Source organism: Hakea prostrata, chromosome 6, assembly GCF_041222555.1.
Source record: "Hakea prostrata isolate BN-2017 chromosome 6, UWA_Hpros_2, whole genome shotgun sequence".
Classification (NCBI taxonomy): Eukaryota; Viridiplantae; Streptophyta; class Magnoliopsida; order Proteales; family Proteaceae; genus Hakea; species Hakea prostrata.
In genome coordinates this window covers 35182343-35202347 of record NC_142605.1, presented here as the reverse complement: position 1 = coordinate 35202347, position 20005 = coordinate 35182343, and the positions used below count along the sequence as shown (strand labels likewise).

Here is a 20005-nt window from a genome sequence, read left to right as displayed (position 1 = left end):
TAAAAAAAAGTTTTTTTATAGGAAAATTAAAAATATGAGTTTTCATAATAAATAGAGGTATTATGTGTGAGTCATTAAGGCTCTTAATGGACTATAAACTAATGTTGGATTCCTTTAGTGTAATGTATCACCTGTGAATTCTGACCAAACTAATGTTGTTAGTCCGCCGTTAAGTATATTCAAAGTTCAAACCTAGAGGGACCAAATTTAGGCTATTTTTTGTATCAATTCTCATTCTCTATTATGCATATTTAAAAGAAACAAGTACAATAATTCATTATTGGTCAAGAAAGAAAAATGGTTTGGTGAATTTTATCAAAATAAATTATGGAATGAAAAATAAATTTGGTGTCAAAATAAAAAATTGATAGTAAATAATAGTGAGTAAACAATAAAAGAGGGAAAAAGTACAGTTTTTATATCAAAAAAATGTGTATTAACTATTTTACCCTCATCTTAACCATAAAATTTTAAGTAAACTTGTACATAAATGAAGAGAATGAAATTCTCACCATAATTCATAATAGACAAAAAGTTTATTATGGATTTTGAAAGTTTTTTTATTATTTTAAATAAAAATAAAACTGATAATAGATGCCAAACAACTTAAAATAATGAAAAAAACCTTATAATTGAGAATGATAATTGATACAAAAAAGAGCCTTAATATAATGTTATGACCTAAAATGATCTTCTCTAATCATTGTTTTACTACCCACTGTTCCACCATTGTCACTTCCATCTCCGGGGAGATTAACCGGCACGTAGTGTTCCACCACTATCACTTCCATCTCCAGCGAGATTAATCGACCTACCATTCCACCTCCCAATCCCCCCAAGGAGTCGAAGATCTCATTTTGGATGTAGAGGGGTGAATGGGTCAAGGCTGTGCATTGGAGGGGAGGAATAAGCTGTTGGGTTTGCCGCAAATTTTACCATAGTATTTCATATGTTTGTTTTGCTTGCTGCTATGATACCTTGAACCAAAGTTGCTGCCTAATTTCCACTGAATTGAATTTGAGAAGTATTACATGAAACAGTTTTTTTTTCTTCTAAATTCAACACTATCTTTGTTCACTATTTGATTGTGTAATCAATCGAGTTAGTTAGCGATAAGAAAAAATCAAGTGAATTTAGTGATTAGAAAAACTAAGTGAATTTAGTGATTTGGAGTTATCTTATCCTATCATGGTTTTCAAGGAATGAGAGGTTTGAAGCATTTGCTTTGCCAGCAGTCTCTCTAACGATAGAGAGATGCAAATTGTTAACTTGTATTTCGATTCTTATGCAGTTTTGCTTCTACCACCCTCCTTCGACCATAATGACTACACCTGGGTATTGATCTTGATCTTTGTTTATCTTCAAATTTCTCAGTCAAAAGGTCCATATCGGTTGATTCTTTCTGTCTCTATATATATTGTGAATAGTTAAAGAATATTTTAGTCATAACACAATATATTAAATATCGTATTTTGTCATAACACAATATATTAAATAACGTATTTTTGACCCTTTAAGCTTGAATTTTGAATATACTTAACGGCGACTAACGACGTTATTTTAGTTGAAACTCACATGTAATATGTAATATATTATACTAAGAGGATTCAACATTAATTTTTAATCCACTAAATGAACCCACATGTAAAAAACTACAAAAATCAAAATTTATCCCTCCCTATACTTGAAAAACAAGAAAAGTTTTTTTGGTTTGAAAATTTTGAAATGTGAATTTTATATTTTATAAGAAATAAAATGAGGCAAAGCTTCTCTCTCCCTTATATAAAACTTTTACCTCTGACCCCCCGCCCAAAAAAAAAACATCTTACCTCTCTTTTTCCCTATATTTTAAAATAACCAAATTATACTCTATTTTTGTCCCTTTAATCAACTAAAACAATTTCCAATCTTTTCTTCCCTTTCTTCTCTTTTTCAATACGAATTCATTATATGTGAGTAGGTGTGTTTTCCTTTTCAATTCTTCCTCTTCTACAGTAATTTTTTAATTTATTTCCTTTGATGGATTCTAAGAGAAATTGGGAAAAGAAATAAATAAAAATCTAATCATATTTAATAGATTCTGATAAACAAACAATATAGGAGGAGAAAAAACATAAATACATCTAATCACTTTCAATAAATTCGTACAAAAAGAGGAGAAATAAAAACTAAAAACTTTCTACAAAAGAGGAAGGGGGAAAAAATCATAATAACCACATCCAAATATAGATTCCTATAAATAAGTTTAGAAAAATCAACAGAATGGATCAAAGGGGGTAGAGGAAACGTAAGTTTAACCATTTTAAGTTTCAGTCACATTCTTAGACGTTTTCTTAAGAGGGTTTCAGGTAACCTGAAAGATGTTGTACTGGAAATATCATCTTTGCATAGGATAGAAGGCGACCCTGTGGCACTGGAGATGTCGTCTTTGCATCAGGATACAAGGTGACATGGTCCAGGCAGGCAAAAATCTTCATCATGTGAGACCACATTACAGCTCACCCAAGTATCGCTGTTCATTGAAACAACTCTTGCAAGAGATTACGTTAATTTGTGCCAAATAACTCAAATGTACCACGCCACCAGGCTCTTCATTGTCAACCCTGCCCAGTTTGATAGCTTCACCAACAGAAGAGTGATGACATGGCTGTGACTCGTATTCAGAGAAAAGAAGGGTGAGTGGGTAGACAAGAAAGAACAAGTTCATAGACAAGAAGCTGAGAAAAAGTACGAGGTTCTCACCTTAGTTTATTTCAGGAACTCCCTAGCATCCTTTGGGGGTGTGAGGTGGGAATCAAGCTCAGGTACAGAACCTACCGACTACGAAGCAGTATCTGCAAGTAATTGTACATCTTCCCAAACAAATCTTAGCATTTTACAAAAATCAGTGGACTTTTTCAATGACAAGCAACGTCCCAAGGATCTCAAAAAATGACACAGCAAGGTGATTACATATTTGTAATCAATACTTCAGCCAAGATCTGTTCTTGTTGCAGATAACTTCAAGGGGAAGGAAACTAGATATGGAGCACAGCTTCTGTTTCTAGTCAAGCAATGCTAAACAAGACCGTTCTAACTCCATAAATCCTTGCTCCCCTGTATGTCCTGTCCAGGCAACTGCAGAAGGTTAACTAAAACACAGAGTGATCAGAGACAAACACCTGTGGCGATGTACTTCATGCTGCCAACAACTCACAATACCAAAGGCAGCTGCCAGCACAAGTTACAGAGATAACCTGCAGGAAGATGTGCGTTTGTATGAGATGAAGGTTCAACTTTCTGGACTTTCACATCTCTCCCCAGTCCCCTCTTACAAGTATTGATGACCTTGTGAAATGGTAATAACCGAGCTGAAAAACAAAACAAATTACATAGTAAAGATAAACTGTCAATATCAAGCTTCAATCTTTGATCTGTTATGGCTGGGAAATTATCTATATGTGAACCACTTCAGAGAAAAGGTTGTAACCAAATTGCCACCTTGCATCCTCACCATGAAGATGAAATACATGATTGGAAAGACAGGTGCAACTCCTTCTAAGTCACTAGAGAGGACTGATTAGACAAAACAGAGAGGAGGCCTACAGTACTCCAGACGATCAGTCTGTCCAGGAAGCAACTGTGTGTCAATATAAACTGAACTCTAGGGTCTCTTTTTCCCCTGAAACAATTTACATTCGATATCCAATATGAATGTTAGTGGCATTTAAAAGCATATTACGCTTGCCCTCATACATGTATGCATCTATCAGCAACATGTGTAGAAGCATTTACTGCAGCCATAGATACGAACAAATTTGAAACATAATGACTTACCTTTTAAATGATTGATGTACACTCATAGAATCCTCAGCCTAAAATAGTGTAGAAAGGATCTGTTTTCACCCAGGAGAGAAAACACACTTTTGATTTCCAGAGAATTTGCTTACATGATTAATTAATAAATAGAATAGAAAATTTGACTTTTTGTTTTCATACAGCAGAGTCCTGACGGTGGTTCTTGCTGCACATGATTTATGATATGGAAGACTGTACAGCAATTCTATTATTGGTGGTGGGGGGGGGGGTTATACCATGAAACTTATGTTGGTCAGTTATCTAATAATCCTGTCTTCAAAAATTCTGGATGCAGGTCACTTTCCCCCCAAAAAAGGAACTGATATCAGCAGTCTGAACAAAATCAATCCGCAGAATGCATTGCCATCTAATTTACTTTGACATGATGATGATGCTCCAATCCAATCAGCAGATTGTGGGTATTTACATGTCATTATGAGCCACTATGTGCCTAGTATCTTTCTATGTACATCCAGAAGAACCAGTACGGACATCAGTAGACACTGTCGAAAATGCATATTTCACAAATTTTTACATGATTGAGGCATTTCTCATCTCAAATCTGGTTGCATCTTCAGGTGAAATCTTTTGCAGGGCCCCAAGAATGCATTTGCGGTATGAGAATTCTTCAATTGAACCATCCATCCTAACCAAAATAAAGCAGCGTGACCCACGATGCAATGAATGGTATCCAACCTATAATTATTAAGTCATTCATCAGGCGTGACAACAAGAGAAATGTATTTATTCTATTTTACATTGATAATTTGATACAACTGCAAGCAACGATGGTACTCAACCTATAGTTATTAAGGCATTAAAATCAGTTGTGACAACATAAGAAATGAAAATTTGTAATTTATGTTGAGTACAGATAATCATAAAACTGAATGATATTTATATAATTACTACTGTCTAGCCAAAGCTAAAATTATTCACACTGGACCAGTAGGAAGCTTAAACCTAGACTGCAGGATTTAACAGTTGAGTTGCAAGTGGTGGATGGCAGAAATTATTCCTAAACAATGAGTGAGTTCAAAGCAGTTCCCCCACCATATATAGTGGGGGAAAACAGATCTCTTTTACCTGGAGATACTTTAAGAAGAAAGTGAATTAACTTTTTTGGATGAATAAATTATTAATGTTGTTAAAGAGGCTAAAAGATGGAGGATACTTCAATACACCATTTAGCAACTTAGCATGCTTCTTCCAATTTGACATATCTACATTCAATGTAGACACAATCATGGAGCAATATCTACTGAGGATGAGATATAATGGTCTCCTACAAATATATCCATCTTGTCAGGTACCATGGGACCATAATCTTGGGGGAGCCTAGAGGATCTAGATACTGGTGAGAACCATCATTCACTGGTAGCCATGATCATGACACTACCTTAGAGGGCACTGGATCGCTACTATATGCGTTCTTCCATCGTCTTCTTATTGTCTCGCTGACCATTCTCAGATCAGGATATCTTTCTCATGTTGACAATGGGACCTATAGGTGGGTAGTTATGGACTACCAAAACATCTGGGCCCACACCATGCCATGGGATGTGTATGTTGCACATTAAGAGGAGAGGTTTAGACAGAAGCAATGGTATGTGGCTTATGGGCTTGATCCACCAAGGAACTTTTCATGGAATTAAAGCTCATGGAATGATGTAGAGACTTTGGCAATCATTTCTTTTGCTTCTCTATGTTATGGTTAATATCATTTTGTTTGTCATGGGATCTTGGTTGTATTAAAGATTTCAAGAGCAGTAGCCTCAAGGGAATGGGGGCCAGTTCTTCCAAGATCTTTTAAGAGAATCAACTCAAATGGGACCAAGAAAGCAATTCTTGAAATTCTGGTTATGGAAAATGGGTGGGTAATGGGTATGATTTCTATTGGATTTAATGTAGTGGCTGTATTTCCCTAGTGGATTAATTGGTATGGAGGAATATCAAGGATAATGGGTTGTTAGTTTTGGAGAAATTTAAAATGGTGGACTATTTGGTGGGATGGGTCAGGTTCTTGAGATATGGGATGAAAAGCTACAGGAATGAGGCAAAACTTGGAGGCAATGTAGCTAATGGTATAGGGATACGATTCCCCAAGTTTGCTTGGGTTTGGATGGCTAAATTAGAAGAGATAAGGGTTCTTATTTTGGGGGTTTTGAGTACGAAAATTCTAGAAAAAATTATATCTTGAAATTGGGTAGTCAGAATGGGGTCAAATTGAGTTCTAAGGTGACTCAGGTTGGTGAGATGATGTACTTAAAGTTTGGGACAGATCTAACAGTTAGAGTGGCATAAATCTGACCTTGAATTTTGGGTGTCTTGAAAAGTCTGAAAACACGGGAATGGAATTAATGCTGATTTGTTACTTACCTGTAAGGTTGTAACACGAGCCTTGTAATGGGATGCAATGGAGATGGAAAGAAGTGAAGGCAGGCAACCAGCATCACAACGGAGAATCATTCAAATAGAAACCCGAGGTAGCTTTATCACATGGAGATCCCTTACCATTGATGAGAAAGCGCTACTAACAGCTTGCTCTTAGGCAGCAAAATTATGTTTGTTAATTGTATTCTGAATTCTCCAAGCTGTTATATGCATAGGGATTTATTTATAGCCTTACATGAAAAGTCCTAGTAAAGTTAGGACTTAGAAACTGACTTTCCTATCTATACTCAACATACTAAACCAAATTCAAATAGGACTCTTATAACTAAACTTAAAAGGACTCCATATCATATCCTAGATTGACTAAAACATTAATAAAACTACAAATAAAACATAAAAGACTATTCCACCTTATAACTTAAATTGGGTAGAATTTACATAATTAGACTAATTAAACTAAAATAAAATCATATTTTCATACTTCAACTAAACACTTTATGGGCCCATAGAATGGGCCTATGACCACATAAACCTGTTGAACAAAGGCCCAACACCCATATCTATCAAAGGAAAATTGGCCAATTTGGTGCTGAACCTGCACCATAAAGTACATTAGAACTCTTTGTATTTGCTCAATTAGTAGGATATGAATTCTATCTTTTTAATTATTTTTAATTTAAAAAATAAATAGCTCATCCATTATGATTAAACCCCTTTAAATAGCCTGTATAACAAAAATCAGGTGAAAGAACATACTACATTGGTGTCAGAACCACCTGTTGCAATTTGCTGGGAAAACACCCTGGTTTTGGGCAGGTTTCCTGTGATCTTGGTTTCTGGCTGGTCAAAACCAATCTCGAAACCGAGATTTTGAACCACATGGTATAGATCTTATAAGGAGGAAGATGTCTTCCAAGTTTGAGCCGATTCCAATGGTTAGATTGATGCATATCTAAATTTGGAAATTGGAGTCTAAAGAAATCTGAAAATTATAAAAGAAATGTAGAAAATAAAAATAAAGGTGAAAAGAAAGAGGGGTGTGATGTAGGCTGCCAGATTCCGGGAGTCTCTAGAGCTGTGAAGTGAATAGAATGGCTTCATGAAGGCTGTCTATTCAGCCATAGCAAAGACGTGGCTTGATCTTACCAAGGACCCTGGGATCACTCAATGATTGGAGCTTCTCTAGCCAAAGTTAACATCCAGTGAACCAGCACAATCACAAACAATATCACTCAAGCTTGAAGGGATAATAATCCATCATTCAATTGTAGTCTATTTTAATTGATGTCAAATGCGGGAACCTTGGTTCTTTTCTTTTTTTTTGGTTGTTGTTGTTGGGGGGGGGGGGGGGGGGAAGGTTGCCTATTTATAGCCTTAAATAAGAAGTCCTAGTGAAATTATGACTCAGAAACTGACTCAAACTAGGACATCGACTAAGCTAATTCTAATTGACTAAGCAAGCATAATAGTGAGCTGCCTTTACATGAATTAAAAACTGGAAAAAAAAAACCATTAAATAAAGATCAAAATTACATATACACCCCTTGAGTTTGCAAACTATTACTTTTACAACCCTTTGAATTTATTCTATTAGGTTTGCACCTCCTATGTTTAAAATTATATATCAAATACACCCCTACTGTTAGAATAATATGGTAAGTGATGCCTCAACATCTATTGTATTCTCAAAATTCTGAAACTGCCTCCATTTACCCTCAAACCCATTTTGACTTTCAAGAAACAAGAAAGAAAAGAGAAAAATAGAGAGAAAGAAAGAAAATTAGAAGGGAGGGTGAAGACCAACAATGATTGATTTTTAAGTATTTTTTCCTCACTTTTAAGAACGTTCAGCAAGAGCATATATGTCTTTTTCTATTTTAAAACTAACGGAAATTTTAAGTACTACCCCATAAAATTAATGTCACACCGTGTTTATGACACCCCTTGCCATTACGAAATCACAGTTAAATGGCGACATAAGTTTAAATTTTCAAATGACAAGAGTAACCTTGAACAGGAAACCTTATGCTCGACTTGTTTCTTCATCTTCCTTTTTTTTTTTTTGGTACAAAGGGGCTTTATTAAGCCAGGGGGTGGGGATATTAATATGCCTCAGCGAGAGTTGAACCCATGTTCTCTTCACTAAGAGGTGTTGGTTTCAACCACTGGAACAACTCTGCGTTGGCCATCTTCCTTTACCATCTATGACTTCTTCATCTCCTAATCGTAAATCCTCACAAAATTTAGGAGATATGGTTCATGGGTAGTGTTTTTAAACTGATGATGTTGTGGTAATATTGAATATGGATAAATAAAAACTAACTGACACTATTGGTGTTAGTAATAGAGGATCTAACTGAAAAATTGGGTAACTGTAACTCAAATGGTGGCACTAATATTAGGGGTAACTTAGAGGGTGGGACTAAAAATTTCTCCTAAAACTAATGGTGTCAGACACAGGGGGACGCTTGTAATATAATAAATTCTAGGGGATGTCAAACGTAATCATTTGCAAACCTAGGTTGTATATGTAATTTACTCTAAACAAAAAGGCTAATAACCTAAATGACCTTGCTGTCCGTAGCTTAAAGTTGGGAGAATTACTAAACTCCCACTAGAACTACTAACACTAAGAAACAGAACTCATAATGAAAAACAATAACGACTTGAAGTGCTATTGGCTAGCAAGCCTAGGGGCTTCACCTAGGCTTTTAAGGGCAGGGCAGCAATTCTGAGGACCCAAATTAGGGGCTTGATTTGCATCATGAGAATATTGAGATGTGTAAATTAGAAGAAGTAGAAGAGAGAAGGAAAGGTGAGAAGCCACGATTTCTGTAGGAGCTTTCACTCTGAAAGTTGTAAAGACTCCAGCCTACTAATTCCTTACTTATAGAAGAAAATACATGTAGATCTTAACTAGCAAAAATAAAAGACTCAACTAAAGATTCGGCTTTCCAAATCCAACTTCAAATAGCACTTCAATGTAATCCCAACCTAGGCGCTAATTATCGATGGATGATTTCTGGACCATCTTGCCCCTTCAACAAGATGGATATGCAGCAAGACTACAATATATTAAGGACTGATCATATAAGAGCAGAGGTGGGAGCTGTGTCTATAAATCAGAAGCTAGAAGAGTGTTGCTTGAGGTGGCATGGCTATATCCAATGAAGGCCTTAGGATGCACCAAGACAAAAGAGTAATTTGATTCAAATTGATGGATCTAAAAGAGCTTAACGCAGGCATAAAATTATCATCGGACGAGTTTTAAAGGACATTGTTATGTACCTATTTGGGGTCGGTTAGTTATTATTGTTTAGATAATTAAGTTAATTGGGATCGGTCAGCTATTTCTATTTAGATAATTATGGTAATTGGTTATCATGTTGATTCTATTTGATCTATTTAATTATTGGGTGTAAATTCTATAACAATGTATTGAGGAAGTTATGGTGAGTGGTTTTAGGCATGAGAGATAATAGGAAAATTGGGGAGAATGGGTGTGACTGCAAATATTGTAGGATAAATAACCTTGAATACATAATGAAAATGGAAAGAATATTATCAATTCTACTCGTTGAGTAAGGAGGCAGTGTGGCTTCCTCGATAGAACCACAAATCATCTCTTTCCCTAATTTCTCTCATTCTTTTCTCTATTTCTCGTTCTTTTAATTTAAAAAACAATTTGCCAAAATTATTTGTGTACCTGATTTACATGGAAATCGTTCATCCGACGACCTAGATTACCCTGAGATATGGACGACTCTGATCATATCTCGGTATAGAATTTTTTGGTTTAAATATGTAACTCTTCTCCTCTGTAATTGGTTCTTCAGTTCGTTGAAATTAGTGGATTGTTTGGCGGCCATAGGTTTTCTTCCCCTTGAGGGTTTCCCACAAAAAATCTTATGTGTTCGAATTTTGATTGTTTCCTCTTTCTTTCGTTGTGTGTTTGTTCCTCGGTTTCAATCCCAACATTGTGCTCATAAAAGACATGCATATTTTGGGACTTGTCCCAAGTATGGCTTCAAATAGAGCTGCTTGGAGGGCTAACAGCCTAAGATTCATCTAGCTGATATTTTTTAGAGGGTCTTTGCTAAGCTTCTATTGTGTTCCTTCCTTCTCATTACTTTTTTAATATTTTTCCTGTGCTAGGATCAATGTACCCAATCCCATTTGGATGGGAAAAGCCTGTTGTGTGCATATAATATACCAAATGGAAATTTACACATTGTTATCACATCATTCACAGTCCAATTGTCTGCTTTTAAATTACCTTGATGTCTTGAGGTCCACATCCCACTTTTTCATCTCTTCTAGGGTGGAAATACAAAGCGCTCAACAGTATGGATTTGTCTCCTTCATTCAAGTACTCATCAATCTTGTACCTACATGTACCAGTTTTATAGCAGGTTACAGCAAGAAACAAGTAGGAAAACACAGAGACCCTCTATTATAGTAGTACTTAGATACAACCAGACCACCATCACAGGGAGAAAAAAATCAGTATCAGGTGTGCAGCTTATACAATCATGTCAACACACATGGGACCAACGATATGGTATGCAACTCATACAATCATCAAATGTCGGACCAATGCATATGTTATTTGTCAGTCCTACCTATCATGATATAAAGGCAGCACTAGTAGCAATTTTAAATTTGCAGTTGCGGCCTGAAATGTTCGATCATAGTAGGTATAAATGTATAATATCAGTTTATTTTTCATTTTTAGAATGGTTAAAAGTGAAAAATAAATTTTGACCTGTGGTTTTTGTTTTGAAAAATAAATTTGGAAAACACAGATGGGTTTCAATGGAGAGAAAGGAAATTGAGGTGAGGCATTACGTATTATCCATTAATCCTCTACCATACCATTACTGAAAAATGCTTAAATCACTTAACGTCTGATGGGGCACTGTTGTGGCTCACACTTTCTGTACCTTTGCAGCTGCAGTTGTCTCACCACTGCTCTCAGTGGTCATCCTTCAATCAACTGGACAAGGCTTAGAAATGCCCGCAACCAGTGATGGCCTTAATAAAATAATAACCTGTCTACTGTTCCTTTCATTCTCCTATTTCAACTGGATCTCTGTACCCCACTCTGGCATTAGCTTCAATGAACATCTTCAGCCACATCCATTATCTTTCCCAAGACAGGATTGTGACTATCATTTGAAACCAGAACTTAAATTCAGACAGGTTTCACTGAACGACATCAAGGACATTGCCATTGGCACCACCACGTTGACAATCAACAGCCAGATAATAATGATCAGAATGAACTAGATTTTGCAGATAGGACAGAATACTAGTTCTAAGGCAACTAGGCAATCTTCCTCATGCCAAGCAAGCATCTTGTCTTCCTTGTATACAATTCCCATCGATGGAGTTACTATTGTCCAGGCAAAGGGGGGAAAAAATCCTTGTCTTTGTTTTACTACTGTTGATTAACTGGCTCATGGTACTATTCACACGAACAGTGTCATGAAAAGCGTTCATAAGTACCTGTCCACGTGGACAGCAACTTTCTAATTTAAGCTATATTTCCTTCTCTCTTTCAGAAGTTTCTAATTTTAAGTTCCTAGCTTTTAGGAAGTTTTCTATTGCTGTTTTGTAACTGAACCTTGGGCTACACATCACATAAATGTGAACTAGAGCACCGAAAACCAGAGATTCATCAAACCTTTAATGCCGTTTGGAGAGTTGACTTCAACAAGATTTTGGTTCTACACAAAGCAATCCGTTGCGTTCTAGAAGTGTACGCTCTCTGTTTACGATATGAGTTAAACCTTCTTATTAAAATAGTAGTTACAGCCCTATTTTATGGAGTTTATGCCCGTTCCTGCTGTTTATGGGGGCTTACTCCAAAATTTCTGAAGCCCTTTTTGCATCCTAACTACCCCTGCTAATGTTAAGATTTAAGTTTGGCAAGCTCTCAGCCGAATGACATCTCAGTTTTTTGTGACCTTGAGATGAGACCAGGGGCAGACCCTAAAGAATTAGAAATCTCGGTTGAGATCTCAGTTTTACTGAGATTTTGGTCCAACCATGCCTTATATATATACCGTATCTTGTCGAGTCAAGTTGACATCGAACTCTACTCTCGTGACTCAAGCTCCGCATCCTTGCTGGTTTTGCTGTTTTGGCTGGATTTTTTGCCGGAAAAGTGGTCGGATCTCCCCCTAGACAGAATTAACACACCTCTAATGCAACCACATAGATTCCCCTTCCACCACTACTAAAGCACAACCCGAGGATAATTGATGTAAACTGTTTCCAGGGGTTGCATAGGACCTAGGATTACTTCCCCAAACCCTATGGCCACTAATTTGATCTCGGGGTATTTTGATCATTTTACAAATATTGGGGTGTCCTAGGTCAAGTTCCCATCGAGTCCACCTAGTTCTCAGGATCCCAGATCTATTTTTTTCTCATTTGAGTCATTATTTTGTGTTATATTGAAGAATCCTTCTCTAGGTGAGATTACTAGGTTGTGTTGGAATCCCTAGTTTTACTCTACTTTTTATTAGGACTTTATTTATATCTACTCTTAGAATCCAAATTGGATCCCTCTAGAGTAAGATATGCTAGAGTCCTTGTTTATATGAAAGTCATTAGCTAAGATAGAGTCACACTTAGAATTATAGAGTCAGTTGGAAGCCAAGTTGGTTTCGTAGTCTGAGTCTTAGTATGTTTCTTTTAGAGGCTACAAATAAAGCCTTCATTCTCAGTAAACACAAGTTGAGTATGATTAATAAAATTGAGATCGAGAGTTTTGAGGCAAGAAGGTCGTGTATTTCCTTTGGAGAAGCTTGGGGCAGCTTGTGAGTGTGTCTTCTTCAAGTTTTCAGCCATTGTTCTTCAAGTTCCAGCAGCAATTCAACAAATACAGCAGCCTAATGCCATTCCCAAGTAAGTGCAACCGCTACCCCTCCCTTACCGGCCCCTTTCTCTTTCTTCTCTAGCCCAAGCAACCCCCCCACCCATCCCTTTGTCTTTCCTGTGGCAGCACCATACCCCCTCCCCTTCAGCCCTAGATTCCCTGAACCTTCTTACCCCCTCCCTACCCCTAGAGGATTTGCACCCTTCCGTTCCCCTTATCCCCACTTTTAGATTCATCAAAGGCCATCATCTATTAGGTTTTCAAATTTCTGCAATTCATCTTCAACCTCTAGAAACCCTAAGCACTAACTTTACTAGAAACCCAATAACTCCCTTCAAACCCGTTTAGGATTACCATATCTGATGAGCACATTTCTGTGTGAAATCTTATGGCATAAAGCATGCATTTTTTTACACAGTTAGAGTGGAGCTACCTTGGGTTTTATGTTGTTTTTGCAGATTTTAGGATTTTTAGGACCCAAGCAAATATTTGGAGTTTTCGAGTACGATGCACTTAAAGAAGTCTAATTCAAATTCTCAAGTGCGAAAAGGGCTCGATTTGGAGCATGATGGGCTAAAAGTAGATTGAGATGCGACTATGGGCCAACTCTAAAAATAACTTCAAAATAAAAGAAGATAATTTTGATCAACGGCTGAAATTAGTTAGAATTTTATTTTATGTTGAAAAAGAAAAATATTAGTGTATGTATGGGAAGATTAGGATCTTCTAATTTGTTCAATTTTTCCATAGATTTTCTAGAATATTTCTTTTATTAAATTTAATTTCCTTCCTTAGTTGTTATTTTTCTCTCTCTCCACCCACTTTATAATTCTTTTCTTAATATATATATATATATATATATATATATATATATATTTCCTTCGCTTTCCTCACTCTTTCTTCTCCATGTTTTTATAATGCCATATTTTTTTCCCACTCATTTTCTCTCTCCCCTCTCTTTATTCCTTAATCTCCACTCTCAAACGATTTTTTTTTTCCTTTATTCTTTTTATCCCATGTTTCCTCTATTTATTCAATCATCATCATCATCATCATCATCATCATCACATCATTATTATTATTATTATTATTATTAGTTTCTTTCCTTATTTCTACCCCATTCATCATCCCCTATAAATACCCTCTCCTTTTAGACTTGGGTTACACTTTCTTTTCCCTTAGTAGGTTCTAGTTTTATAGATTCAATGTTTAGGTTCAATTTTCCTATGTAATGCAATAGTTATTTAAGTTGTTTAGTTTCCTTTATGCAAGTGTATTTTCTTCATTTCAATTGATGTAATTTCAATTTCAATTTCAAATTTAAGTCTCAAGTTTTAAAAGGATTCTTTTTTCTCTAGGTTTAGCAATTGTTGATTTGGATTCCTCCAGATCTGGTTGTTAGGGTCAATTGAATTTCGAATCGTTCAAGATTTTCTTTTGTGATTCAAGATTCAAAGATGCAAGTAAGTAGCCATCATCTGTAATCTTCTCTCCCCCTTCCATTCCCGCTTCTGTCTATCCCTCTATATTCTTAACTAAGGATTTACTTTTTAGCATTTCTTTACTATTTCCCTTTCCCTTTGGTCTTTATCAACGATGTCTACAGTCGTGCCTCTCTTTGGTTAAGGTTCCCATTTTATTTATTGCCTTGTTATTTATATTTTCTGTTATTTACTTTCTGCATTTTCTTTCTTTTATATTTGTTCCCCCGGTTAGTGGACTGTAAGCTTATAGCAAAAGGTCTACGATCAAAAGTCATCTTAGTTGCACTCCCTTCCCTTAATTCAGAGCTGACGTTGGATCACCTACCTTTTCTTTTCTTTTCTTTTTTTATTGTGATCAATATTTTTCGTCATTATTTATTTATTCATGCATTACTAGATCACCTCCCTTTTCTTTTATTTTATTTTTTTATTGTGATCAATATTTTTTGTCATTATTTATTTATGCATTTTCTTTTATTAGATAATGAATGGCTAGGTTACGTCTTTTTTTATTTTTACTTCCAATTCAATCCTATTATATGCATGTGTTAGGACTGTTTATTTAGATTTGTTAATTTAGTTTAATTAAGTAATTAAAATTTTTAATCTTCTCACTCTCGCGTTACCATTAAGAGGGTTAAGTTAAAGTGGTATATCTCCTTGAGATGAGACCAACCCGTTAGCTATACGATACCATGCGCCTGCGGTTACTTATATTTCACAAAGAATCTCCCACTCCCATTTTATTGCCCCCAAACCTTAATTGACTTTGTTAAGGCTCCTAACCCAAGTCGGATACTCAACTCAAACCCAAATCACTTAGTATTAGGTCTGAAATAATAAAACCTCAACCACAGCCCAATACCCTGTTACCTAAGCCCTAGCCTATAAACCCTAACCTGAAATTAATAAACTGTGGCAGCCGAACTATAATACCCTTCATCCTCAACCCTAAAACCCTTTAAACCTAAACCTAAGTTCAATCCCAGATCTGAAACTGTAATTACAGCATAGTAATAATCCCTAAACCCAATTCCTTCAATCCTAAGCCTGGCCAAAACCTACTAGGCCTAACCCTAGAAGACTACGGGTTCCCTGAGAGAGGATCCTAGAGTAAGCCCAATTCTAGGTCAATTTTTCTACAAGCTAACCCTATAATTTGGTTCACATCAGTAAGACTATAAAATGTCTAGAAAAGATTACATCCGCATTACCCAGTTTCAAGCTACTCAATCACAACCCTCCATCGCCACTTTTATTTAGACAGACAATGCTACTGCCCGCCGTTAATCAACATCTTGCCCTTGGATATTGTCCATAAGTATTTTTTCATCCTTTTGTTCTTCATCTTCAACTGTTACCCTAGCCATATCAAAGGTGTAGGCACTGTTCAGCTTACTGATTCTCTAACCTTGTCTCTAGTCCTTTACATACCAAACTTCCCTTTTAACCTATTGTGAACTGTCCTGTGGCTTTCTTTCCTGGCTTGTCTATTTCTTACCACAAAGAAGATGCTCTGAGGAAAGATTTGAAATTTCCTTCTGACTCGGTGTTACATTGATGTAACCCATAATCAGGGGCCAGTCTTCAGTCTAATAGAAGCAGCAGTGGATAGGGTTTAAACCATGCTGTTTAGGTCAAAATCTCATAGAACAGCAGCCATTTGCACTCAAGACACTCAAGGATCTCTGCAGCTAAGGTCTGATTTGGTTTCCAACAAAGTTTATGGAGAATTTTAGGCTTTGAACATGCTACGGATAGGCCTGAAGGTCAGGAAGTATTCTGCTTTTATTAGGACTGTAATTGCAGAATTTTCACAAGTTGGGTTTGTATTTTTTTTATTTTTTTATGAATAAATAATTTAAATTACGAAAAAAGAAAATAGAGTGGCCTCTAAGAGGAAAACCGAAGAGAAGAGTTAAGGCCCCAGGAGACAACAATAAGCATGTTCCTTGTGGTATCATCAATCACGGGGAGGGGAGAAATTACAAGCCTAGAAGAAATATCAAAGAAGATGGCATACTCAAATCATATATTTGGAGTGGGATTTGGAAGTTCATCTTCGAAGATTGCGCTCTCACCAAAGATGATGGACAGTGGCTTAAAACATGAGCTTACCAACTCAATCACATCTGGTAGAACCTGAAAAGTTTCTCAGAATCCAAGACCAGTCACTAGCAAAATTGAAGGAGCGCCTCGAGCAGGGCCAAATGAAAGATAGGGCTTTTTCCCAGATAGATTTGGAAAAAGGGCAAGAAAAGAAGAGGCGGGGTCAAGGTCCTCTAGTCCAAACCATCCCAACAAAGGATACAACTTGGGTTTACAGGGATATGGTGGCGAATAAGGATTGGGTGAGGAGGGCAAGGTTAAGGGCCCTCCAAAGGGTAAGGGAGTGCTGGGGAATGTAGCCTTTGAACCAAACCAGGGGAGGCCAAGGGGGTTTTGGGTTACGGGCACAGAGAAGGTTCTAGGCTAAATAGGTGGAGAAGGTTTTGGTAGGGGATGGAAGCCAAATGGTTTGGTCACTGGGGGAGTTGGAAAGGGTGGGAAGGGAGTCCCAAACCTATGTGAGAACGGGGAGGGGAACGGTGGTCCAAGAACCACCGGAAATGAAGGCGGACAAGGGGGTGAATTTGGGGATGTGGGTATCATAAACCGAGCGGGAGCCAAAAAGGGAATAAAGAATGCCCATCGGATGCCACAGGTCAAGCAAAAAGGAAGTAAAATAACCATTGGAGACTGAGATAGAGATGGTGGAGAGGGATGGGCATGCAACAAGAGGATTTTCCTCCAGATCCAAGAGGGGTTGGATGGCATGGGGACTGTCCAGAAGGAGTCAGACCGAAGAAGGAAAGAGTATACCCAATTGGAGTCATGTTTTGAGACAATTTTCCAGATAAGCTTGAGAAAGCTGGCCAAATTAACATCAGAAGATTCAGCGAATGCTGAGGACACCTTCAGAGGTTGGGCGACAGATGGTCGACCAATAGATAGGGTGGATGAAGCAAGATGCTTTGCGCCCTTTCTAGAGGACAAGCTGAAATTCATACTCAGTTTGGTATCTCTACCCGTATTTTTTGTAGTAATAATGCCAAAGAATATTTTTCTAACCTTTTTTATAAGTTTATGGTTTCTAATGGAATACTTCATCAATCTTCTTATGCTAACATACCTCAACAGAATGGAATAGTTGAACATAAAATAAACATTTAATGCACGTCATCTGCTCTCTCTTATTTGAAATGAAGGCGTCCAAACCCTTTAGGCTGATGTTGTCGTAAGACTCGTAACCGCATGTTATCTTATTAATCGTATGCCATCTTTTGTTTTACTAGGTGGTATTCCATATTCTTTGATATTTCCTACTTCACCCTCTTTGTTCTCCACCCCTTTTGTTAGGTAATGTTTGTTTTATTCATGATTATCATCCTGGGAAGCATAAGTTAGAAATCCGTGCAATATAATGCCAGTTCGTTGGGTACTTTTGTACTGAAAAGGGTTATCAATGTTATTGCTTAGAATTACAAAAAAAATTTTGTTATTGTCGATGTCTCTTTCTTTGGATCTACCCCCGTGTTCCATTGAATTTGTTAGTCTAACATAGCTTGACAATGATCTCTTTGTTCCTCAAAGTATGTTTCCTCAGTGTATACCTTTGTCACCACCTACACTGCTAGCCATAAAAAAAAGTTTGTGCTCGTCATCCACGAATGGATGCCACCCCCTAGTCCCAAGGACTCTACGTCTTTGCCATCTTTGTTTGTAGTCCTTGAGATAGTTTCCCCTTCCAATCTTGACATTCCGATCACCCTTTGTAAATGCACTCGTAGTTGTGTCCCATACCCCAAGTCTAATTATGTGTCCAATGCTAGTTTGTCCTCTTGTTTTACAACCTCTTTTTCCATCGTTGAGCAATATCCTCTTCCTAAAGTTGTTATGGAAGTTGTCTGATCTTGGGTGAATAGCTGCAATGATTGAAGAATTAATGGCCTTAGGAGAAAATCACACCAGGGAACTTATGTCTTTACCCTCAGGGAAGACTACTATTTGCTTCCAGTGGGTCTTGTGCCCTTAAAGTTAATCCGGATGATTCTTTGGCATAGTTGAAGGCCAGCTTGATGCTAAGGGTTATCCTCAAGTGTATGGAGTTGATTACTTGGATACATTCTCGCTTATTGCCAAGCTTACTTCTATTTGAATCTTGATGTCTCTTATTGCTATCAACCATTGGTCTTTGTATTGTTTGGATGTGAAGATGCCCTCCCTCATACAGACCTTCATGAGGAAGTATATATTAGAGCAACCATTGTGAAAATTTCTGTCGAAACCTGGAACTTTTTTGAAACTTCAACCCTAGGTTTTGGACCTTATATGACTTCCATTTCATCTATTTTCTTTTCTCCTACCTATTTAAAGCATAGTGAACACAATAGAACTAGTATTTTGCCATATAATCATTGAAAAATTTATCATTCAAGTATACTAACAAATGACTGGTTTCGAGAATTACAAACCATATTGCATACAGGCATAGAATCATTAGCATACATGAATTGTTTGATAGAATGGTTACACATATAAGAAGTCAATAAAATACAATGACCAACTAGATCAAGTGATGTATACATATGTATTTTTTTTAAAATACATAATTTAGAAAATAATTTTTAATATTAGAAAATTAAATAAAATACTAGCAACAATTAAAAAAGAAGTTTAATAACACACAATCATAGATCATAGTCCTAGATTAGACGTTTCAAAGAAATACAAGATCATTTAAGGCATGCAAGAACAAGAACAAAAAAAATGAGAAGTTTGGAATTGTTGGGTACAACTACTGAGGCTTAAGAGGTGTTTGAAGGAAAAAAGAGGAGCAAAAGAGGTGTTTGAAGGCAAACGAGATATGGAAATTAGGTGAAAATGGAATAGAAATCAACAAAAACCAAGTAAAAACAAGTTGGAGTGTCGAAACCTGCAAAATTTTGGTCTAAACTTGGTAACAATACAAAATATTGGGAATTTCATTTTCATTTGAGTTTTTGTAAGCACTTCGGTCAAAATTTCACGTGTTTCAACCAAAATTTATTCCATGGGAGCAACATTATTGCTCAAGGGGAGAGGTATAGTTTGTTAACCCCCCTGCAAAACAAAAAAAAATCATCATATGGCCTCATAGTTGCTCAGTCAAAGAAAGACATGTTTTTATGTTAGAGGAAAATATATGATTGATTTACTTTCTAAAACGGGTATGCTAGGCCTCTTAGATAATCTTCATGCGGTGGGACATCCTTGACAATCCTGAGAAATGTAGAAGACTTGTAGGTAAGTTGAATTATCTGTTGGATTCTATTAGGAGTCTAATAAGAGTTTGTATAGGAATTAAATTAGAGTTTGCATTCAT

At 36.6% G+C, this 20005-nt stretch overlaps 1 protein-coding gene across 17 annotated transcripts in view; it reads right to left on the bottom strand.

Annotated features, from left to right (window-relative positions):
• Window positions 1-1790: 1790 nt before the first annotated feature.
• NRPD1A (nuclear RNA polymerase D1A) overlaps window positions 1791-20005 on the bottom strand; it is an 83436-nt gene continuing 65221 nt past the window's right edge. For 12 of the 17 annotated variants that reach the window (XR_016174150.1, XR_016174155.1, XR_016174156.1 and 9 more), the window contains 3 exons: window positions 10508-10619; window positions 2743-4533; window positions 1792-2647 (listed from right to left, as the gene is read on the bottom strand). Coding sequence is in view for 1 of the 17 variants with exons in the window: in XM_089160288.1 (XP_089016414.1) it covers window positions 4369-4533; window positions 10508-10619 (277 nt within the window). In the remaining 16 variants the exon portion in view is untranslated. Of the gene's footprint in view, window positions 4534-10507; window positions 10620-20005 lie in introns of all 17 variants that reach the window. The other 5 variants (XR_016174165.1, XR_016174164.1, XR_016174151.1 and 2 more) reach the window with 4 other exon arrangements.